We start from the raw sequence: 25,373 nt of genomic DNA, 5'->3' as shown, positions 1-25,373 counted from the left end.
GAAGAAATTGTTTTATTCCAGGGAGAGGGTTTTTTTCCCCACCAGTTAACACTGTGAGAAAAATGAGTAGGGTGGTTCTTGCTGAACAAATAGTGGGAAGCTTGCCAAACAGTGCTCTCAAAGGCAAGCTATGTGATTTTAGCTAACTTCAGCAGTACTCCAAATGCACAATCTGGAGTCCCCAAGTCTTCACTCTTGCCAACCTACACCAAAGAGTCTCTGGAATTAGGTAGACATCTATGAGAGATGTGCATTGTATTCTATACACAGGGAAATTTCCATGTGTAGATGGTATACAAATGTGAACTCACTTTGGTGTGGATACTTTTAAGCACAGTTTCCACACGTGTCAGATATCGGCTGATCAAAATAANTTTTTTTAGCACTGAGATATCCAAAAGTGCACATTCCTGAGAGTTAGATCTATAAGAAGCATGGAAATAACTCCTCAAATACACGCAGAAGGCAAAATTTATAAACCTTAACCTCAGGTGCTTGAGTAAAATGGGTTTGTATTCTTTTTAAGAATTCCCAAATAAGGGATTATTCAACTCTTCGGGTTCAAAACACAGCTAAAATTATGGAATGGTTTAAACTTTTATCACCTAGGGAAGCAAATAGTTGTCCAGAATGACAAAGATCCTTGGTCCTATCAATGTAGTGCGCAAGAGCTCCAATAACATTGATGCAGTGAAATTAGCGTATGAACTCTCAGGAATGGAATGGTGGAGAAACATTTCAGCATTGTAATCTCACGAGATAAATTACATTCCAAAACAAGTTGTAAGCAACAGTTTCAAATGAGCTTAATGGTTTCATTTGATTGTTATATTTAATATACTTGTTATATTTGAGGAGTCCTGTGGCTCAGTGGTTAGAGCACTCGCTTTGCAAGCGAGAGACCTGAGTTCAATTCCAGGCAGAGGGCGAAACCTTGGGCAAGTTTCCTTACTCCACACAGAGCCTAATAATAATCCCTCCAAAAACCAAAACAATAATAAATTGGTCATTTTCAATCTACGACTGTTTGTGGGACATTGCTGTGCGCAATTGGCTGCCGCCTTCGCCCACAAATATACAGTCAATTCACTTTACAGTGTGTTCTGTGAAGCGCTTTGGGACGTCCTCCCGACGTGAAAAGCGCTATATCAAATGCAAGGATTATTATTATTATTAATACAGTGGATATATTACCAGCTCTTACACCTCTCTGTCTTGTTTATCTGTTTAGGAGCTCAATCAATAGGTCCCTTCCAAGGACGTCCCTCAGCTCCAAACCAATCATTTTCTCATACAATCTGTATTGCCCACAGTTTGAGACATTTTACACACAATGGTATCATTGGAATCCCAGATCTGGTCACCAGTTAACCATTTTAGCATTATTCATGATTATATATTGCCCTACATTTTCTGATATCTACCCCAATATTCAGCTGTCTCTTTGATCCCATTTACTCCCCCTTTAACTAAGTCTTTTCCTAAGTAACCTGGTCAAATGAATTTTTGGAAATCCATCCATTTTCTAATCTTTTGGTGCTTGCCCTCCGTCCAAAGTGCAAGATGTCGGTCAGATGCCCTTCCCCTCCTCCATTTGTTATTTTCACTCTGATTTTGTTCAGTGCTCTCCAACGCATTCCGTGAATCAGATGCTTTATGAATCTACAACTATTTAAACCTTTTAATAACCATTTAACCACTGATATTGTCTGTACCTTCAGAGTACCAGGGAATACCCGCTCTAACATACTCTGCAAGAAAAATTCTTAAAACTAGATTTCAATTTACAACATTTTAAGGTCAGCAGCCTACATTTATAATAATAATAATCGCTTAATTTGATAAAGTGCCTGATCACGTCTTCTAGATGTCTCAAAGCGCTTCACAGAATATACTGTAAAGTGGAGTGTATGTTATGTGGGCGAAATCCAGCATCAGTGTCCCACAACAGTTGTGGATTGAGTGACCAAACAGTGAGATTGGTTAGAGTTGAGGTGAATTTTGTGATGGATAAATTAGAATCGTAGAAATTGATAGCGCATGAGGCCAAAATAATGCAAGGATCATTATTATTCTCATCGAGTCTGCAACAGCTCTCAGAGCAAGCTGTCCTTCAACCCCGTCTGCCTTATTCCCATATCCCTTCAAGCCTTTAACTTTCATATAGCCGTCTACTCCTCTTGAAACCCCCTTCTGCCAGCAGTGTCCTACAAAGAACAAAGAGATGAGCAGCCAATTAATTAGAATTTGGGGGGTTCTATTGAGAATGTAAGCCAAGATTTAACTTCATTTTCACATTAAATAGCAACATGGGGATACTTTCACATCTTTGTGAATCACAAGGCAGTGGGACCAAATTTGTGGCTCAATTGCAAAAGGGATCACCACCAGCAAATCAATAAACTTGCATTGGATGTAGAATGTTGTTTTGTCTGTGAATGTAAATTTTGTGTTGAAACAAATATCGTTGATAGAAATGGAACCAGGAATAAAACAGCAGTGTGCTGAATCCGGATGGGTCACGGCTCAGAACTGGGAGCAGTGGGTCGAGCCAAAGCCAGGATAGAGCAGCAGCGGCTCAAGCCCAACACTGGGAGCAGAGGTTTGGATCAGTCAGGGTAGATGCTGAGCTTGCAAAAAGAAAGTGATTTCACGTGAAAACGCTCAGCTACCCTGAGTGTAGAAAATATTCATAACGTGCAAATTTCTGCTTTTACCATAACAAACTGCACCTCACATTTACTTCATTTCGGGGAAATATTAACAGTCACTCTGGTAAAAGTGGTTACTTATTTTCTCCAACCAATAAACATTCGGGTTAATTATAGCCCTCTAGGCCTGACGGTTCAGGTAAACAATTAAGAGCTTCCCCAGTATTATCGCTTGCATCTATTCCTGAATGTGTACGGTGTAACAAAAATACTCCCACGTCCACCACATAAAGCGTGAAGCAGTCACACTACAGGTGCAGAGACTGGAAGAGTCAGCAAAAATGAGCTTGGATTTTTTGTTTCATCAAGCGTGACAATGTCTCACAGATAATTACTCAGATGTGGTGACTGGTTTTGTAGGTAAATGCAGCAACCAATAGCGCCAGCTAACTTCTGCAAAATACTCTGAGATGCTACTCTGCGTGAGGGGCGCTATATAAATGCAAGCTATATAAACAGCCATGAAGTAGATCAATTAATCTGTAGGATTTCTTTGAGTTGTGACATGGGATCTTTAAGATGCACTTAAGAGGTGAGAATGCTACCAACTGAGCTAACCTAACGCCTTGCATAGAGCCAAGCGTTTATTAGGGTTAAATTTAATTACTTAGCCAAAGGCACAAAAAATAATTGGAAACAACTTTTGCAAAAAATGAGGTAGATACGGGTATTTCTAGGAGGGACAGTTTTCTGGGAATGGCACTGGGCGTTTCTTACCTGTCCACTGTGTTTGCGACGGTCTCCAGTTGTTTCAGAAGGAAGGGATAAAGTGTAGGAAAACGAGCAAAGAATTCTCTGCCCGTCATTCTGTGTAGGGGAACATAAGGTGAAGAATTGAATGTCACATCTGCATTGCATTATTTTAACTATCACAGCTTCCCTCTCCGCCCCTCCCCCCATAAACTTAATGACAGGATACAGATGTCTTTGCTCAAAAAAACAATGGATAATATCAGAAAGGAAATTTCTGTTCCAAGTGTCAAACAAATGAGTGCATGTAGAGACTTAAATACTTGATCACAAGAAAAAGGAAACTGAAGAAATGCATTAGAATTGCATGAGAGATTTGGTCACGTACTTAAACTTCTGCACATCTAAACACAACCAGTTACAAAAATAATCCATCAAGTGTACTCTCGTAAAGGTTTTAAAGGCAATAACTTTGCAACAGGAATTTAAACAAAACAGTTAGATATAGGTTGGGAAACAATCTCTACTATGGAGAAGACTTTAAATATTTCTTTAATCTCTAACATTTCCACCAAATAATAAAAATAATCCTTACATTGGTATTGCACCTTTCACATTGGGAGGTCGTCTCAAAGCATTTTACAGAATGCATTGTAAAGTGCAATGACTGTGCATTTTATAGGTGAAATATTCAATGTAGGTAAAGTTACAAAAAGTACAAGATTAATGTTCTCACCATCATCTCTGTGAAGCATTTTAAGAAGCTCAATCCATGTGAAAGGTCCTGATAGTAATGCAAGTTGTCGTGTAATCCTCTGGTCACAAAGTATATACATATTTATAGTATATATATCAGCTCTTCCTTCAGGTAGTGGAGAGTTTAAAATGGTTCACTCCTATGTTTAGTTCAATTCAGGTTATTCAAATTGTAAGCAATGAGTAAGATTAAGGAAGATTAAGTAGGGGGATTAATTTTCACAACTAACACTAGGTACTTTATGGTTAGCAATGGGATCTAAGCATCTTGTAGATAACTTGAAGTTTGAGGACCAGATCAAGATTAATGACTGACGTCTTATGGGGAGGGGGGGTGGCGGGGAGTGTTAATGGAGAAAATGCTGAATCGCTAGTGATGCTTTGAGAATTAATTCGTTAAACTGGAAATCTCCTGAACCTGTGAAATTTAAACAGCTATGAAAGTACACGGGAGAAGGAGAATGGAATGTCTTTACTCGTAAAACAAACCTCTGAAGCAAGGCCAGCACCATGCAATGGATCAACTGGAAAGAGGCTTTACTATCACCAAGAGCTAGCTGCTGGCAGGTGGCTACGGTGAACCCCGCGCACACACACACACACAAGCGCACCAACAGAGTGCACGTTTGGTATTAGATTTGCCCAAATACTTCTACCAAAGGAGGAACATATCATTCTGAAAGCACAAAGTTAAAGGCCTTGAAATTCCATCTTGTCTTAACCTATAAGAGCCTTTTGTCTTGAAATTTAGTATTGTGTAAAATTATGAAAAAAGCAGAGGGTTAAACAATGATACGCAAAAACAAATTTAGATCCCATAGTGGAACATTGGCAGGTCAAGAAATATGAGATTTTCAAGGCTGCTTCATAAAAAGGGATTATCAAACGATCATTACTATATTAAAAAGCAGAAGTGGTTGTTTCATTGACTCTCATGGAACAAGGTTTAAGTTGATCACTGAGTACTTACTGAAGCACTCGACAAGAAATTAAATTTCACAGGTTGAAAGTATTGAAAATTGTAATTAAAGCGCAAGAATACAAGTCTTTTTCCATTTGGTTGGATAACAATTGAGTAAGCCTCAATTTAGCTTCCAGTACAGTATCAATTACCAAGGGCATACTCCTAATGTAATGTAATCTTTCACTTTTAAGAGTTACATTATCAGGATGAGACTTGCTCAGCTGTTGGCGGTGATGATGATCGCGGTGCTGGGTGGAGGAGAAGAGGAGTGAATGCAACCAGCTATTATCTGTGATCTTGGGATGTGGATTTTGCCCAAAAGGAATTGATTTAGTGCGGGGCTCAAACCTAAGGTGTACAACTCTTCCTTTCAAAATGAACTGCTATTATTGCGGTCTTTTTCCAACGAGAAGGGATTGCTAAATCTACCACTCTGCAGTCCTAAATCCAAAAGCAGAACCAACAGAGCATTGTAGAAATAATAATCTTCATTCTTGCACTTGATATAGCATACATCAAAAAGTCCCAAAGCGCTTCACAGGTAATTACTAACCAGTTTAGTGGCTGCGCATTTGTAGGCAAATATAGCAGCTAATTTGACATAGTAACTGCAACAAACAGCCACAAAGTGAATGAGCAATTTATTAGGAGGGTTACCAGACTTCAGTAATTGATCATTGTAATACGGTTTTACGGCAGCAAGCCTCGCGTCTCCGTCGCACAGGTACGCAATGGTACGAATAGCTTCAGGTTCAATACAAATGCACGGACTGAAAGACAAGCAATAATAAAGAGCAACGCATTGTCACAATTGCTTTTGGTTAGACAAAGCAGTTAAATTAACCACCACAAAGACATATTCACTCTTGCTGAGTCAGATGGTTGTGGGTTCAAGCTCCACATAGGGATTTGCAAGTCAGATAGTCTATCCTGGCACTTCAGTGCAATGTTCGCATTGTGCCACCTTTTGGATGAGATGTTAAACTGAGATCCCATATGCCTGTCCAGATGGATTGTTAAAGATCCCAATGGTACTATTCAAAACAGAAAGGGAGTTTCTCCCAGTGTCCTGGCCAAATAAAATTGGTCATTCACTTCATGGCTGCTTGTGGGACATTGCTTTGCCCAAATTTGCTAACGATTTCACTCATAAACTATACACAGTCGCATCACTTTATAGCATATCCTGTGAAGCACTTTGAGATACCTCGACGATGTGACAAGGAGCTATATCAAATGCAAGGAGTGAAACTACTGACAGGTCCAGGTCAAGTCCGAGCTCTGTGACACATTGTTTTCCAGGGCTGCTGAGGTTGCGATGAATATTCCAACCTTTTCTGAAATTCCTCCCCTCCCAATGCACACTTTAACTTTTAACATAGCAGCTGCTGGAATTTCAGCTGACCACATTTTCAAACCTTACATTTTGTCAAAACACATTTTGTAATAAAGGAACACAATCTTAATTCTAAACCAGGTGTGACTTGAATGTTTTTTATGCGAAGCCAAAAAGCATAAACTGGCATAAATTTGGCTCTGTCATCTGAAGGCACCGAATAATAAGAAACTGTAAGATTGTATTATGTCAATCTGCCTCTTCCTGTGCTGCACCTTGTTTTATCTGCCGGTCACCTTTGGATGGGAAACCAACATTAACATCCTGCATAAATATTCACAATTATCTCAGCAGATTCCTGACATAAATAATGAGCGGTGAACAGCAAACTGAATTTGGGCATGTTAAAAAATGACAAGCGAGAAATTGCACCTCGGTCCAGATTTACAACCACAACTTGCATTTATACGTTGGCGGGCAGATGCCAAGTGGGAGACGGAGGGGGTTTAGGAAGGGAGTTCCAGAGCTTTGAGAGTTGAATTGGAAAGCTTGGTGGTGGGGTGGGTTAGACCAAATTTGTCGATCGGAGAGGGCAAGAAGGATTTGTAGGTGAGGAAAAGAATCTTGAAATCAATCCATTTAGAGACAGAGAGCCAGTGGAGCCTGGCAAGGACTGGGAGATGGACATACAGTTTGGTGTGGGTGTGGATGTGGGCATGGAGATTTGGATGTGTTTACTCTATTTATGTGGCATCTTAGAACTTGCAGAAATTGGCAGATTGTTGAATTCAGTCTTTGAAGTCAGTTTTCTGTTGATCTTAAAAGAACTTAATAGGAATTTGGCTTCAAAATTAAGGCTGCATTTAAGAATTTGCCAAATTCTCCACCCTCTAAAATGCTACATGAAGAGAAGAGGAATTTCTCTTAAGTGCATTGTTACCCATAATTGTTGCAAGTGCAGGAACTGGCAAGGTGCCATGTAAATCTGAAAATACGTTAGGTTTGATGCCACACTAAATCAATTCCCTTTGGACAAAATCCACAACCCGAGATCCACATAGTTTATTAACCATTGAATCTCAGATGGTTTGCACGCCAACCCTATATACGACATGCCATGATTCTTCACATAATATAGAGCTCATCTTCACTAAACTTACAATAAATCCTGTGAAGCGCTTTGAGATAAACCTCCTGAAATTGAAGGCGTTATATCAAATGGAAGGACTATAATCATTATGTTGAGTAACGTTCCACTTGTTCCTACACTAGTACACCACTCAAAATGCACAGATTCTAAATTGTAACATTGTCAAAAGAAGTCTTAAATAGAAAATTCCAAGTGCAGGTTGAGCTTCTAGAAATCTGCTCCTGCGACAATCTCAGTTCTAACTTCCATGAACAACAACAAAATTACATTTGTAAAGCACCCTTCATGTCGGGAGACGTCCCAAGGCGCTGAACAGTCTGGGATCAGGACCAGAGCGTGGGAGGGGGCAGGGCTGGGGTGAGGGAGGGCAGAGAGGTAGGAGAGAGCTGAAGGCACGGTCGAAAAGGAGGCTCTTGAGTCGTGTCTTGAAGGAGGCAAAGGAGGGAGCAAAGCAAAGGAACTGTGCAATGGAGTTCCAAAGGGTGGGGGTAGAGACACTGAAAGCCCGGTTGCCGATGGTAGGGCGGGTAGGGCGTGAGACGTGGAGCAAGCCGGAGCCTGCTGAGCGGAGGGAGCGGACAGTTTGATAGGGGGTCAGCAGGTCAAAGATGTAGGAGGGGCCAAGGCCGTGGAGGGCCTTGAAGGTGAGGACAAGGATTTTACGGGGAGCCAGTGGACCCTGGTGCTGGAGAGGACACGAGCTGCAGAGTTCTGGATGATCTGCAGCTTGTGGAGGGAAGAGCTGGGGAGGCCGACAAGGAGGGAGTTTCCGTAGTCGAGCCCTGAGGTGGCCTGAGGGGTGAGTGAGGCAGTGGTGGAGTTGGGCAATGTTGCGGAAGTAGGGGAAGGCAGAGCGGGTCATGGCACGGATATGGGGGAGAAAGGACAGTTGAGGGTCGAACCAGATGCCCAGGTTCCTGACTGGCTTGGTGAGGTGGAGCATGCAACCGGGGATGATGATGCCGCCAGTACCTGAGGTGCTGGCGCGAGCCAATCAGGACGGCCTCAGTCATGCTGACATTCAACTGTAGAAAGTTAGCTCTCATCCACGACTTGACGTCAGACAGACAATCTGTCAGGACATCAGTTGTCCTGGAATCGAGGGTGGAGGCAGAGAGACAGAATTGGCTGTCATCTGTGTACATGTGGAAGTTGACCCATGTCTGCTGATGATGTCGCCAAGTGGGAGCATGTAGAGGTTGAAGAGGAGGGACCCGAGGACAGAGCCCCGAGGAACAGCACACGAGACTGTGTGGGGGCTGGAAGAGAAACCGTTTGTCACCTTGACCAGAGCAGTTTCCGTGCTGTCAGCAGCACTGAAACTCGATTGAAGGGGCTCACAAAGGGAGTGGTAGGAGAGGAATGAGTGAAGCAGGAAAGCAACGACTCTTTTGAGGACCTTGGAAAGAAAAGGGAGGTTGGAAATGGGCTGATAGTTAGAAAGGTCTTTTTGCCATTTACAAATCTGGGATTTGCCATTTACAAATTCTTTTGTGAATCTCTCAGTTTAGGCCCTGTTGTGCATTTTGAACAATGTAACAACCAATGCCGCATGGCTGGCTGGCAGTTTGTAGATTATTGTAGATTATTGAGTGTCTTGTGAGGGCGAATGCTTGTAAAAGGGTTTGCAGGATGCCTTCTGCTGAACAGAGTTCAGATGACTGAACCTTTATGGGATCAAAGAGTGGTAGGAATCTGGCATTCTCTCCCCCAAAAGGCTGTGGATTCTGGATTCATCCACACCTTCAAGAGTGCGGTTGAGAGATTTTTGGTAGGTCAGGGTATTGAGCGATATGGGGAGAAAGTGGGAAATTGGAATTGAAAGGATTAGTTGAGGTACAGATCAGCCATGATCTAATTAAATGGCCGAACAGGCTTGCAGGGCTGAATGGCTTATTCCTGTTCCTATGGAACATGTAGAAAAGATACAGATATGACGTGTTGCTTTTGGGGTGACTGAGGTTTCCCTTCTGTGAGAATAAACCTGTGCTATTGAACTCTGTCTATGTGTATGCTTGTGTGCATCCGTCCATGTGTGTCAATATCTACTTACAGTTGCTTTATCAAGGGTTAGCGCAACACCCAAAGACTCCTTTGCTGTACAAGTCATTTCAGTGGCATCATTCAATTTTAAGGCCAGAAATAGTCATCCGGAGGTTCAGGCCTCCGATTCTTACAAATTTACAATAATATTAGGCCACGTGCAGTAGCATATTTATCAGTAAATATGTGTGTCTTACAAACATACACTGTCAAGAGTTAAAGTGAAACCAACGAAAAGATAAAGTAGGAAATAAATTCAGATTATTTGGCGGGATGGAAGATAGAAGACAGCTTTTTTGGTCAAATACAGTACTCTTAATTTGAATTAAAAACTGTGAATTTCTCTCCAATAACTTCAGTACATGCTAGAAGCATCGTCAGTCCTAATATCTTCCGAATGAGCACTTGGACTAAAATTGTTAAAAATTTGATCTTGGTTTGGAAGTAAGAACTTGCACTATTTAAAGCTCTAACCAACTTGCCCTGTCCTGCCCACATCACCCAAGCCCTCGGCCAATCTTACAGCAGAATTCATTTAGTGGCACAAGTTCAGTTGGTTTAAATTTAATCTTGGAACCCGAGGAGTCGATTGGAAAATGTCCAGAATGCCTAATGACTGGTGGAACCAGCGATATTGTGGGAATAAGGATTTAAGGAGAATAGGAGCAAAAATTAATGAGACTTGCAAGATTTTATTTAAGCTAATTGAAATAACTGGTGCAACACCAGCTTGTTTTTGCTAAGTCAGTAGATATATTTATTGTTGGCAGAGGTATGGTGAAATACATGCAATGCAACCTTACAAATATTACAGAAACAGACCGTGCGATCCACAGTCTTCCTGGTGTGTTCCTCCACTTGAGAGGTTGCGTTGTCCAATTGCACTCTCCAGCTCTCTGTCAGCTCCCCATACCCTTCAATAGTCCTCACTTTCGACATCAAATTCCCTTTCTAAAGAATTTGTGGACTTCTGCTTCATGTAAAAGTAATGGCCATGATTCCAAATCCAACACATCAAAAATGCAGTATTTTTTTCCACTTACCCCTCCATTCCAGATAGACTGCACGGGGTCTTACTACTCTTAATATACAACCGACTGCCACCCGTACAACGACAGGGAACTCCTAAACTACAACTCCAGGCTGTGGGGCCTACTCTCCCCGCAACTGTCAAACATTTGGCCAGCACTGGAACCTAACATAAAACAGACGACTCAGTTTATTTGAAAGAGGGGTCGATTATCAAAATAATCTTTTGGCACATTGCTAAAGGATTTTCTTTCAATGTAAAACCATGGTGTCTGACCAAAAGCTTCTGGTATTTCACTATTTGAATATTTACATGTTCACCTGAATTGAATGTCTCAGCCACCAGTGTAACCCAGTAGGCAAATACAAATCTAAATACATCTGCAGTTTGTGCAGAAAACAATATCATATGTCTGAGTTCAGGCTTTTTTTTAAAAAAAAGCAAAAAAAATTAACACAAGTTGTCATCCACCATATGGTAAAAGCATTTTGTTTTGAAGTGTTGAATTTTTCTTCCAATGGGCTAACGTTACTTCCTGATTGCGAGAGCTATTTTGATATACTTATATGTGGTACCAGGTTTCTAGGACACATCTGGTCAAGCAGCGATTGCTTTTTTTTAAAGTTAAGGGCACTCAAAACTGTTATGATTTATGGCTGGTCTAGACTTTTGCAGAAATGATTAAATGTTTTACTTCTCACATTGCAAGGCTGGACTTTAAAACAAAATGAAACTCTTCTTAGCTAAATCACATTAACACAGCATCTGCATCTGCTTCCTTGGACTCCTTTCTTGTTTAAAAAAGTAAATGTCGAGAAAGGGAGGCACAACTCCATAGTCCATATCTTGTCCCACACTAGGCAATGCACACCCAATACCCCCAACCTCCACTAGGCTCCACTGGCTGTTTCAGCCCTATTTTCCTCCCCGGTTCTCCACTGTTCCAATTACGGTTTATTGCTCGCTCCTATCACTGATGGCCGGACTCTCTAAAAGTCTCTCCCAAAATGCTACTGCCTTCTCTCCCTTTCTTCAAAACTTTCTTAAAAATCTGTGTCTTTGACCTTGCTTTTAGTCAACATTCTCAAGCTCTCTCTCCTTCTCAGTGATCCCCATGGTCTTTGTAGGTTAATTAGCAAGACTTTCAACCAGTTGGAGAGATGATCCCTTCTCTTCTCAAATAGTGTCAAGGGATCTTTAATGGCCACCTGAACAGGTAGATGGGCCCCAGGTTAACATCTTATCTGAAGGATGACAACCACCGACACTATTGGAGTGTTAGAAGTTATATAGTCTCTAAGCTAAGTCCCAAAGTAGGGCTTGAACCCACAACTTTCTGACTCAGAGGAAAGAGAATGCTACCAAATGAGACAGCCTGACACAACATATAACACACAAATACATACAAGATCACACACAATTTTTGAAAATGCTAAATTATTTTCAAGAACTGCAGCAAACAGCTTTCAATACTAAGATCTACGTTAAGAAATTTCCAAAATTGTGTACAATCTTGAGCCTGAATATCATGTTATTAACAAGAACCTCAAGACCTTTCAGGCTTCTGAAGTGTGCATTTTTTTTTGTTCCTAGTTTTAATCTGAGCAATTATTTTTTCCAAAAATCAGAAACCAAAGCCAGAATTGAAACCAGATGATTTTCTTGGTGACAAAATCATTCTCTGCTGAAGGCCATTGGCTTTGACTAAAAGAAACACACTCAAGAGTCTTTTTTTGATGGCAATGTGTTCCACTTGGTGAAATGCACCAAAAGTAGTGATAATTAATCTACAATTTTACTCCCGGACTGAGGTATTGAAGTTTTACACCACTTATACAATCTACAATGAAGCCATTGATTTGCCCCACTTGTGAAAATCTATGACCTAATATACACAGGAATGGCAGGATCACTGCATAGTACCATTTTAAACAAAGTCAATTTAACCTGTTATCACAGTAATAGGACGCTCTTGCTGTTGCAATATAAAATCAATTAGGACTTATTATCTTTTTTTTCAGTTCCCAGTACACCCAATAATCTATCCCTGGCACCATTCCCACTCTTAATTTGCTTGCAATGTTCTGAACAGCAGGAAAGTTAACAGACCTGACACGCTGGATTCAACAGCAGTTAATGTGGTTTGAAGCATGAAGTTCAGGATGGAACGGGAAAACGAATTAGTACAACAACAACTTGGATTTATATAACACCCTCCATGCCGGACGGCATCTCAGAGCACTTCACAGTAAGAGCCAGGGGGAGGGGGAGGAAGGTGACCAAAGGTGCGGTCGAAAAGGTCTTCAGCCAAGACTTGAAAATAGGAAGAGGGGGAGGTTAGGCAAAAGGAGTGAGGAAGGGAGTTCCAGAGCCTCGGGGCATAGTGGCTGAAGGCATGGCCGCCGAGGGTGGAGCGGAGGACTCAGGGGACAAGGAGAAGGCCAGACCTGGGGGAATAAAGTTTTGAGGAGAGAGGTCAGAGAGGTAGGGGGGTTGCAGAGGAGTGGAGGGATTTGAAGACAAGGAAGTCGATCCTCTCTGGGACAGGCAGCCAGTACAGCCTGGCAAGGACTGGGGTAATCGGGGAGCGGAGTTTGGTGTGGGTAAGAATGCAGGCGGCAGAGTTTTGTATAATCTGGATTTTATGGATGGTAGTGGAGGGGAGGCTGGCGAGGAGGGTGTTTGCATAGTCCAGCCGAGAGGTGACAAAGTACCAGTCTGTACAACAACTAATTTGTTTATGTGTGTGGTGGGGGCGGATTTCATTGTGTGTCTAGCCTTAACCTCTGGGAAGGACACCTGAGAGACTTCCAGCATTAATGTTGAAGCAATGCATACTACATTAAAAGGTATTGATGTATTCTTTTTGGATTCAGAAGGATATGTCTTTTTTTTTTAAGGCAGAAGGCTAAGTCCTTCTGCCTTAAAAAAATGCAAGGTCCTGCTCCTAAATTTAAGAACTGGAAAATTTTATCTAAAGAAGGATTTTTTTTTAAAACTGCAGAGAATTAGTTTCCAAATTAAGGCTCGAGTTTAACAATTTTCCACAAATCTGTGCAATTTTAAAAATACTTTAAGACAAAAGTCTTACTCGTAGCTTTGAATTATTAGCCCACTTACAATCCTGGATTTGTAATAATAATCCTTGCATTTGATATAGCGTCTTATCACGACGTCTAGAAGTCTCAAAGAGCTTTACAGAATTTACTGTGTGTGGATTGACTGTATTTTCTGGGCAAAATGTCAACGACACTGAAGTCCTACATTGGACATTGAATCAGTCTAGGATGACACTCCAGTTCTGCGGTGTGCTGGATTGTCAGAAGTGCTGTCCTTTTGATGAGACATTAATAACAACAACTTACAATTGTATAGCGCCTTTCCCGTCAGGAGTACGTCCCAAGGTGCTGAACAGTCAGGGATCCGCACCCGAGCTGGTGGTTGGGATCAGAAGGGGTGGACGAAGGGGAGGCTAGGGGTAGGAGGGTGGCCAAAGGCATGGTAAAAGAGGAAGGTCTTGTGATGGGTCATCCTAAGGGGATGCAGTGTGGAAATGAAGTTCCAGAGGGTGGTGGCAGGGAAGCTGAAGGCCCGCCCGCCAATAGTGGACGGGCAAGGCGGAGGACATGAAGCAGACCGGAACCCACTGAGCGAAGGGAGCGGACAGTTTGGTAGGGGTTTAGGAGATTACATTAAATCGAGATCCCCTCTGTCTGTTCAGGTGGAGAGTAAAGATCTCATGGCCTATTGAAAAGTAAGGAACTTTCTTCCAGCGTCCTGACAAAAGAACCCAAAAAGATAAAATGGGTGGCATTTCAAGCCTCTGACATCTTAGTCATTTTGGTTAGGTAAGTTACAGAGCAACTACATGCATGCTCACTTTGGAGTACTCATAGGAAAATTATCAATATTTCAACAGCTTAAATTTAAATTGATATAGTGCCTTTTGCATGTGAAAGAAACATCTCAAAGCATATTACAGAATAAGATTGTTCAGAAATGAAGTGAATGCCATCATGGAGGCAAACTAGACAGCTAATTTCACCTGCATCTTTCTACAAACAACAATGAGGTGAGTGGTCAATTAATTTGATTTTTTGGAGTGAATTCCGACAAGTAGGGAACATAAAGATAACCATGAGGAAATAGATGTAAGATTGGGGATTGGGTGTGTGTGTAAGATCGTCACTTGACATCAACCTGAATCACACACAAATTGGAACTGGAAAGAAATAATAAAATAATTCTTTTGATATAGTGCCTTTCACCTCGGAAGATGTCTCAAAGTACCTCACAGGATTTACTGTAAAGTGTATTGATTGTGTACTTTGTAGTAGAACACAGCAGCCAAGATAGGATGGGGCAAGGCCATGGATGGCCTTGAAAGTGAGGATGAGGACAGAACCTCAAGGAACACTGCATGAGATGGTGCAGAGGCTGGAGGAGAAGCTCCCTCCGTTCAGCGGGCTCCGGTCTGTTCCATGTCTCCTGTCCGACCCGCCCTACATCGGTGGCCGGCCTTTCAGCCTTCCTGCCCCCACCTTCTGGAACTCCATCCCACAGTCCCTTCACCTCACTTCCTCCCTTGCCTCCTTCAAGGCTGGTCTCAAGACCCTTCTCTTCGATCGTGCCTTCGGTCACCCTCCCACCTCTCTGCCTTCCCTCACCCTTGCCCCACTCTTCCCCCATGCTCGGTTCCCGATCCCTGACTGTTCAGTGCTTTGGGACGTCCTCCCGACGTGAAAGGCGCTCTATAAATGTAATTTTGTTGTTGTTGCGAGGTTTGAGGTTAAACAATAATAAATTGGTCATTTTCAATTTACGACTGTTTGTGGGACATTGCTGTGTGCAATTGGCTGCCGCGTTCACCCACAAATATACAGTCAATTCACTTTACAGTATATTCTGTGAAGCGCTTTGGGACGTCTAGAAGACGTGAAAACCGCTATATCAAATGCAAGGATTATTATTATTATTATTATTTGAACCTACAACTTTCTGACTCAAGGCTAAGTATGCTACCAACTGAGAAGACACACAAATGTAGCAGCCAACCTGCACCAGCATTGTCCCACAAACAATCAGATGACTGGTTAAATTAACTGGAATGATTCTGTAAAGGCTAGCACCATTTTCGAATGGAAAGGGACTCATTTTGCAATCCCTTCTTTACTTCCTGAATGAAAAGCTGGATGGTGGATTTGAATTTATATCAAAAATATTGCAAGTATGTACGTGTGTGTGCATATATATGTTATATAAATAAATACAAAATCAGCAAAACTGAATGCTTTCTCATTCTTTCACAATGAAAATGTGGCTTTGACAGTCAAAACTCCTCCTTTCATGGAATATGAGATTCTGAAATGCTAGATCTGCTGATTGTTAGTGGGAGCAGAACCGAGAAGGAAATTATACTGATTTACAATAATAATCCGTACATTTTATATCATGCCTTTCGCGCAGGAGGACCTCTTAAAGTGCTTCATAGGATATAGTGCAAAGTGTAGTTAGTGATTGTGCATTTTACCGGTGAAGGCGCAGCCAATTTGATGCAGCAACGTCCCACAAACAGCCAATTTTATTTGGGAGAATTGTTGGCAGGACACTGGGAGAAAACTCCCTTCTCGTTTTAAATAGTGGCTTGGGATCTTTAACGTCCACCTGAACAAACAGATGGGATGTTGGCTTAATATCTCATCCAACACTGCACTGGAGTGTCAGCCCAGACTATTTGAGTTCCAAATTCAGATGTAGGGCTTGAACCCACAAGGTCTGGTTTAGAGTCGAGCATACTACTAACTGAGCTAAGCTTCTTTCCACAGCCCACCCCCCCCAACTAATGGCTGATACACAATGATACCCATAAAACAATTGGCACAGAAACAGACTATTTGACCCAACTGGTCCATGCCAGTGTTACTCCACACATTCCCTTCTATTCCTAATACATATTCCTCATGTATTCAGCAAAGTTTCTCTGAAATACATTGATGATGTTGGCTTGAACCACAGCTTCCGGCAATCAGTTCTACATTCTCACCACCCTCTGAATGAGAAGTTCCTCCTAAACTCCCCATCAGATCTACTACTGTGCGCCAGCCTGGCTCACTTGTGCTTTGAGTCAGAAGGTTTGGGTGTCCAGACAGCAGTGCAGTGCATGATAAAGTGTCTTCGTAACATGAAAGCCACTATATAAATGTAAATTATATTGTATTGTCCACATTCACCAATCACCAGATTAATTTGGCCATTTACGCCCACTGCAGTACATGAAATGTTGCCCGCACAGATGAGCTGCCATGTTTGCCCACATAGTAACAGGAGGAGGCCATTCAGCACCTCAAACCTGTTCCGCTTGAGGTGCTGAATGGCCTACTATAAGATCGTGGCTGATAACAGTCACTGCACCACAAAATAATTCATTGTGAGCTCTTTGAGATGTTTCGACGTGGCCAAGAATTGTATCTTACGCAAGAATTCTAGATTGTCTATGTGCCACCAGACAATTATAATGTAAAATAATTGTATGATGAAGAGTAGTTGCCTTTGTATCTCAGTTGCAGTGTTCTTCAAACAGCTGGAGAGACATTGCCTGAAAAATGCACAATTGCTCCATTTCTTCCCAAAAACATGGTTTATCATTTTACGAAATCAGACAATGAGTCTATCCTCGCAGAGTAAGAGAAAATCCCCCATTGCTTGTTTCAAAGGAAATCCCCCATTGGAACATTGACATTATTATTTAATTCTGCAGCAAATAAAACTGCACATTATAACAATAACCATTAAAATGACTGCAGTTCAATTTTTAAACCAGAATTTAAACATTACTTCCTGGAAAACTACCTGCAATTCACATCCATCAAAACACAGACTCTGTTTACACGAGTGGACACAGCTTCTTTGCTTTTCTAAGCTTCAGAAACCAGCTACGCTTTTACAACATCAATCACTGTGTTGCTTAAGCACACGGAATGGATGGCAGTACAAATAATAGGATCAGCTGTTCCCTGGGGTCATGGGCAGACAGACCTCAGCCGTCTTTACGTACAGAACGCACTCACTGATGGAGTGGATGATCTTGGAGTGGCACCCGGTTTCAGCAGCTACCTTCTGATGTTCCTTCCCCAGTCTTCAAAAATTTAAAATAAATATTTTTGAATTTTGCCAAAAATTACAGCTGAATTGCACCTATTTTGTTTTGTGTGCAACCGTGCTCTTGTATGTTTTACTTACAACAGATCACACAGATGTGAAGTTCTCTTCGAACACCACAAAACAAAATGTGACAGTGCCAATAAAAATACAGGTTAAATGCTGTCTGCAGCCCAGTCTGTTCAAAAGTAATTATAGGTTTGTGCTTGTGGAACAGGTCAAAGTGGAATTGCAGAGTGCCCGGCTCTACAGAAGTTCAAGCTCTATATGTGGATTTGTGGATGCTGGATCCATTCAAATTTTCAAGACTGAGGTAGATAGATTTTTGTTAGGTAAGGATAGCAAGGGATAAGTGGCAAATGTGGGTAATTGGAGTTGAGGTACAAATCAGAATGGTAGAACAAGCTCGAGGGGCTGAATGGCCTACTCCTGTTCCTATTCCACAGTTGAACACTCAGTTGATAAGATTTTTAAAGTATATATCTATAGCATTTGAGCACATTCTTTGAAACAAAAAAAAGCGCAATGGATCACCAGTCAGCAGATCCTATCATTCTATCGGTATCATTCGGGTTACACTTCTTGCGGATAGATATTCCAACTGCTCTCTGGAACAATGATTGCCATTTTATTTTAAGATATCCCAGTTAAAGATACCTCCCTGCAACAACCTTATGCACAGATGTTGCAATTTACAATGACATTTCTTTGGCAAAAAAAGAAATGCAACGTAGAATTGCCTCAATGATAACACTGTGAAATTGTTATTCTGCTCAATCACTGTTGAACCCTGGCCTTCAGTAAAACTGTACAGTTTGTTTTTTTTCTTCCGGGAAGGGAAGAGAAAATGGGAAAGATTTAAATATTTGGGTTTTTAAAAGAGCTGTCCTTTTCCCCAGCTCTCAAATCCAGTTTCCGTTCCCTTAAAGAGGTCTGAACTCACTTCCAAACAAGACAATTTATCTAGTATTTCATATGTCTGGCCATTGGACCAACTTCAAGACCTGGCTTGCGGCATTGGTAAATTTATAGAGTTCCTGACATTTAAACATTGAATACGTAGATTTTTCCCATCAAGTGTCAATCTTCAAACCAACAAGAAACACATATAAATCAAGATACGTTTCTGAACCTTTCCTGGAAGATACCATGCATAATTAAGTTTTCTACCTTTTTTTAAAAAACATAATAAGACAAACATCACTTCTACAGGATTCATTCAGCTCCTTTTAGCAACTAGACTCCCAGTAAAATGTAATACAGCGTTTGCATTTCACCAGATCAATTCATGTTTCCAAGCCAATGTCAGCTAGAACAGAATTCCAAGTCTATCATGTCCTCATTGCTTTGTTAGTTTTCATCTGCTTACAATTAGTAAATGTCTACATATTTCAGCACTGAGGACTTCAAGGTGCAGAGCTTCAGGAAAATGTGATCAGTTCAGGAGGAGAGAGTGAGTGTTCTCAAAAGAACCATTTATTGGTCTGTACGGCGCTCACTGGCAAAATGTCAAGCTGTCATCAAAGCAGTGCCTGAGAAGGAGAAGCCCAGGTTCAATATTTAGTGTCAATCTCAGACTACAACACAGTCTCCGACATATTACCTCATTTAGAGTAAACTGGAGTTTGAATTAACTAGTTAAAAAAGTAAACCACGAATTCCGAGGTTCAAGTACAACCATCTTTACCATGGAGTTGACATAGTTGTCAGAATAAAGCATTTTGTTTCTCAAAAGCCCAACCAAACCTCCTGTAAATCTCCCCAGGGAACCAACAGCATTCTATTAAAACAAATATTACACTGGCTGTGCTTTCTCCAGTAATCAACCATAGACTGCACTTATTATTAACTTGCCATGTTTTGGGGAAGTCCTTCATTCCTGAGGGTGGAGATCATATGCCAACTTCGTACACCTCCTAGGTCCCGATACCCATGTTAGCATCCAAAGCCCAGAAATAGAAGGAAATAGAAAATAGCTCCGAAACTTGTATAACAATAACAAGCACTTACATAGCACTTTCATATAGGGTACCAGATCAAAGCATTTCAGATATACAACAACAATGTGAAAGGTTGTGCAGTCCTGCAGTTTAGTGGTTAGAGCACTCGCTTCGCAAGTTTCAATTATTGCCAACCAATTCTGACGTATACCTCCAAATTAAGTTAAGAGAGAATTAAAAAACTACTGTATTCATTAAAGTCTGTAAATCATCTTTCATAAAAGTTGAGATTATAATGACAATTAGCATTGGCTAAAAGTTGGAAGTTGGTGCATAATAGATTTCAAGAATTATTAAATGTAGCTTTACCAATGACTTACTGTGCCACAGAGAAGTGAGCCATTGGGTTCACACCCTCAGGAAGCAAAGAAGGCAGGATAGAGGCAAGCTATTTTCCCAAGAGGGGTGCTACCAATCTCTGGGTCTGTGTGTGCCTATCTTTGCGCGCGTGCATGCGCTGAGCGTATGCGAATGTGTGTGAAAGATAGTCTTGTCTTTTTGTCCATGCATGTGCGAGAGAGCGTGCGGTATATATACACACACACAAACACACACTCTCTCTGCGCCTATGTCTGTTTCCAAGCATATAAATGTTTTAGATGCAGTTTCATTAAGACAGGAGCTTGCGTTTTAAAACAAAAAAAATGCCCTGTAGGTGTTTTGGTCATACACGTACGTACATTACATTAATATAATTGTTTATTGCACTCGGCATTTTGCCTCACCCATTATTTCGCTGCACTTTCATAAATCCTTTTAGCAATGTTGCTATGCCACAAAACTGTAAATGAAGTCTTCTGAGCAAATGGGGAATCTCTTCACATGTCACAGTTTAAGTTCTCAGGGCACTCGGTGACACTTTTCAATAATTTCTCGTTAAATATAACCTGCAGAAGCAGATTATGACCAACAAACAGCAGCAGCATACAGGAAATTTCAAGCACAAAGCTAATCACTTACCAACAGGACACAGTTGGACATTTTAGTACCAAAACAAATCTCAGTCATACTTTAATACAGGTACAGCATATACCAATGCCTGGTAAATGATTAAAAGGAGCATTCATTCAGAAATCAGTGAAGTCCCCAGAACTCAAGTGATAATTATTGCTTGAGAGGGGCAATAAGTCACTCATTCATTGCCTTTGGCTGCCACGGTTTACATCACTGGCCAAGGAATAAAATTCTATTCTGGTCTGAGACCTCGATAAAGAATGAGAATCAAACCTGCCTGTCACAAGAACAAGTCATAGACAGCGATGCCAATTACAACAAAAGAGACAACTAAAATATCGGTAAATGTGTTTACACTGATGGAGTGGGGTGGGGCGGAGGTTAATTTAATGTTAATTCGGCTTCCCCTAATCTTTGTAATTTCAAAGAAATGTGGAGTCATTCTTCCCGTTTAACTCCTCTTACATTCTACATTTACCACCAAGTTCAAAAGTTTAAGGATAATATGGGGGGGGGGGTTGGTTGAGGTAAGATATTAGTCATCATGTTTTACTCTCATCTTCACTTTCAATTTGAAGTAATTCTATTTTGTAAAACGCTTGAATAAGTTTATTTTTATGTGAAATAATAAATGCAAGTTATTACTATTATTATAATTGTTATAGCATATGGTCTTCCAGATAAAACAACAAATGTTTGGAGGGGTGTTAACTCAGATGGTGTAGTTCTGGGATGGCCAACATGCGGCCCATGGGCTACATTACGCCCACATAAAATAGTCACTTGGGCCTCATGTTGGCCATCCCTAGTGTCGTGGATAGAGTTGCAGTTTATGGACCAGCCTCATTGCCTCAGCCATCCTAGGGTTTGGGAGGGTAAAATCAGCTGCGACTTCTGTTCTGATCCCTTCCAGTATCCTCGAATGATAGCACATGTGTGGCAGGCAGCCAGGTGAAGAGAGGCAGACTTGTCTCTGATGCCCTCTAGAGTCCAGAGGCTTGCTGGCTGGCACTCACTGCCATGTGAACAAAGGCCATTTGGAGGGGGGATAACCGGAGGGAAACCAGCACCAAAGGAGACACACACCAGCCATGAAAAAAACCAAACAGGAAAACAATTGGATTTTTTAAAAAATAAACGAATACTCAGACTTACTATGCATTCGATTTGTCGCACTGTTGTCATTTTATGAGTTTGTGAATTCTGAGAAAGAGCGAGAGAGGGAGAGCTACGTTTTCCATTTAAAGTTATCTATCATCACTTTCTGGGACAGTGAATAGCACATCGCTTGTGTTCCTTGGCTCAATATAACTGCAAATTGTTATCCGTGCAGATAATTCAGAAATATTGACAGAAAGGCATGAAGAATAACTAGAACTTTGTTTATTTGGAAATATTGTGAAGAACCTGCTCTCATTTTCATCAATTTCCTTCCAAAATCATCCTATGCGCTCCAGAATGAAAGTAAAACGGATTCTTACCTCATTCCCTCAGAGATCTGAAAGACTAATATTGGGGCAGTAGAACACATTGTGCCGTGACAAGAGGTCACCATCCCATGACACTCACCCACCCGCTACATTCAGCAGAAGAAGCACCAACACAAGCTGTTTCCCCTGACCTATTCACCCAATAAATACAGGGCAAGTATTTCTCTGCTTCTTCTCCTATAAAAACAGATAGATTTGTACATGTTCTGCACAACCACGTTTAATAGGACAAGTTTTCAAGAGTTTACACATTCTCAATCTGCTTTCAGCTCCCAAACAGCAACTCAGCCAATAGTCTATTGAATAATTTGGACACTATTAAGGCCCAGGTAGAAGTGTTCCATGGTAAAGGGTCTCAGTTGGTTAGTTTAATTTACTGCACGTTAAAGACGAGTGTTTATATATAAACCTCAATTCAATGGACACTGTAGGGGTGATGCTCAAGATGACTGCATTTACCAGACTATAAAGTTTATTGAATCATAAAAAGTTTACAAAGCAGAAGAAGGCCTTTTGGTCCATTCTGTGTGATGGAAAGGTGGCTCTGAGATCCCCCCATGAAACTGCATGCTCTAACCCGATTCTCATGCTTTATCCCTTACTCCATAGTATTTTTCCTCAAAGATGTTATTTATCCAATCTATTTCTAAATGGTGTTATGGACTCAGCTTCAATTTCAAGGTCTGTAAATTCACAGATGTTTGGAGAATTCTGCATGCTACACCGAATATTTAACATACAAAATAAAATCAATTTAGGGTGAATCACTCTGGACTTGAAATTTTATCTATTGCGTATGTATTTTACTCGTTACTCATTTTGATACAAAAAAAACGTAATTCGATCAATAAGTAGCTGAATGGCCATTATTGCACATCAGCTGCAGACAGGCTGGCGGGGAGACTAACAGGGTTGATAATCAATCTCTTTTGAATGGCCTGTATCAACGTATTGTTCTCTTTTCAAGGGGAAAGAAGGCAAGTGATTCAACGACCCATGTCATGGAAACTGATGCTAGGTAAGAGAGGGAAAAGAGGGAAAAATACTCCGTTTGCCATCTCTTATCTTGAATACATGAACTCTGACTGAAAGTTACAACTGGGCACAAAACCAACATAAGCATTTGGACTGAGCGTTTATCATTTCACTTGGAAATCCTTAAGTTACGAAAATAAATGAGGCCAACATGGTTGCTCGTAAGAAAGCGTATTGTTTCAAATCAAAACGAGTGCAGTTAAAAATGCTGTAAATTAGGATTCGTGTTGCTTTAACTTTAAATCGTAAATGAGCCAGTTGAGGTGTCTTCTAAGACATTTGCCGTTTTACTATTGGCCTGGTTGTGACAGGATGAGGGTATCAGAGCTGACACAGCAGAATATAGTATTGCAGTCCTGATGGTAAGGGCTACTCAGTGAGAAGATGTGGGCTCACATCTGTGACTGCCTGGCTGTTCCTGATCCATGTTGACCATGGAGGCACCTGGTGAAGATTATAGCAACACTATCCCACTGTCAAGTATCCATGGCTCCAATTAGGCATTACAAAAGATTTATTCTTCTTTGACAGAAATAAAACCCAGTTGGTGTGGGTCTGAGAACTGCCTTATTACTAAGCCATTTTTCTACATTAAGGGCAAAGAACATAATCCATACTGGAATATTATCTTACGAAATACAAGTTCATAATTGTTTCTGACGGATAGAAATCCAAATACAATGGCTAGGAAGAGCTGGGGTTCAATTGCATCACAACCTGTTCACGTTACACTCTCCTAGTTTATGATCTGTCAGGAGAAACGGGAGGCACAAAATTCCTCATGGCTTATGGGATTCCGTTCCAAAGTCGCTGAAGTAGATCCCCTGAGTCAAGTTGCATTGCCCATTAGTGACTGAGTCATCATTCGTAAAATTGCCTTGCAATCCGCCACTTTAACAATTTAACAACCATACACACCCAAACATTAACGCTGGGTCCTTGACTTCCAACTTTCAATCAATAAGTCACATGGCACAAGCAATAGGGTAAAGCAATACTGCACAAAAAGAAAGGTGCACCATTAATAACAGAGGTAGAGTTTCTCGGTTAATAATTTAGAATGATGTGCTTTGCATACAATTTAATTACTTTGTTCTTTCCCGGTTCTGTCAACTTCACAAAACTGTACTTATGGAACCACCTAGTGGTTTGAATAAGCAACTGCATCTATTTCATTCCCGCCGAGAAAAACTTGCATATTAAATTTGCATTAAACAGTCTTTTACTGTCCGACAGTAAGGCAATATTTTCACAAGTCATGACTGTCAGTTATTTCTGCCAGAACGGATGACGAATGTCTGTCAGTAAATGACAGCACAAATCCACCCGAGGAGTTCACATCACATTGCAAACTGCTCGCATTACTCCTAACTGGTTTACAATCTGTCAGCAGAAGCCTGAAGTCTGGACTACTTGTCTCACCCACTGACAGCTAGCTCGTATCTTCTTTATATAACAGGGCACCAGCTTGACATTTTTAATGAATAGTGTTGAAGTTTACCAGCTTGACGTTTTAGTTGTCTTTCTCCAAAGAGTGAGGATCCCATAGGGGCAAACATTTGGATGTTGGAGGATCTCAGGCATTCAATTATTGCACAACACCTCATTACTGTCTATGCTTTGTACAGTACAGTTCCTTGATCCACACTGTATGGTCAAAATTAAAGTTCATCTATTGTTATTAGTGTGTTACCGAAACAAACCACAAGTCAAACCAAATTCAATCAATATCTGCTTGTGTGTACGCATGCACTCATACACACCCTCACATTTGTACATGACAAAAATTATCACATGGAATACAACACAAATTACAATTATCCAGTGCCTTGCACGTCAGAGGATGTCTCAAAGCTCTTCATAGAGCTGGATGGGCACGTAAGCTAGGGGTAGGATGCGAATGGGTGGGGAGGAGAAAGATTTGGATACGAATTGACACGTGCCTTGAAAGAGGGGAGAAGGAACAAAATAAAATCACAATTCTTTTGGGATGAATTCTATAGACATTTTGAGCTCCAGTAGCCATTGATCGCTGCATTTTCACGTTTCTCCATTG

General features: G+C 41.1%; 1 protein-coding gene across 1 annotated transcript in view; it reads right to left on the bottom strand.

Moving 5' to 3' along the window:
• The window catches only part of LOC103177989 (THADA armadillo repeat containing), a 170,872-nt gene that overhangs the window by 98,580 nt on the left and 46,919 nt on the right, over positions 1–25,373 (bottom strand). Inside the window, exon 26 of the mRNA XM_007892437.2 lies at positions 3,429–3,518. Coding sequence (XP_007890628.2) covers positions 3,429–3,518 — 90 coding nt within the window. The remainder of the gene's footprint in view (positions 1–3,428; positions 3,519–25,373) is intronic.

This window comes from Callorhinchus milii, unplaced genomic scaffold (assembly GCF_018977255.1).
Source record: "Callorhinchus milii isolate IMCB2004 unplaced genomic scaffold, IMCB_Cmil_1.0 Scaffold3, whole genome shotgun sequence".
NCBI classification, from domain to species: domain Eukaryota; kingdom Metazoa; phylum Chordata; class Chondrichthyes; order Chimaeriformes; family Callorhinchidae; genus Callorhinchus; species Callorhinchus milii.
The sequence above is the reverse complement of the archived record's forward strand: the minus strand, read 5'-3'. Positions and strand labels throughout refer to the sequence as shown.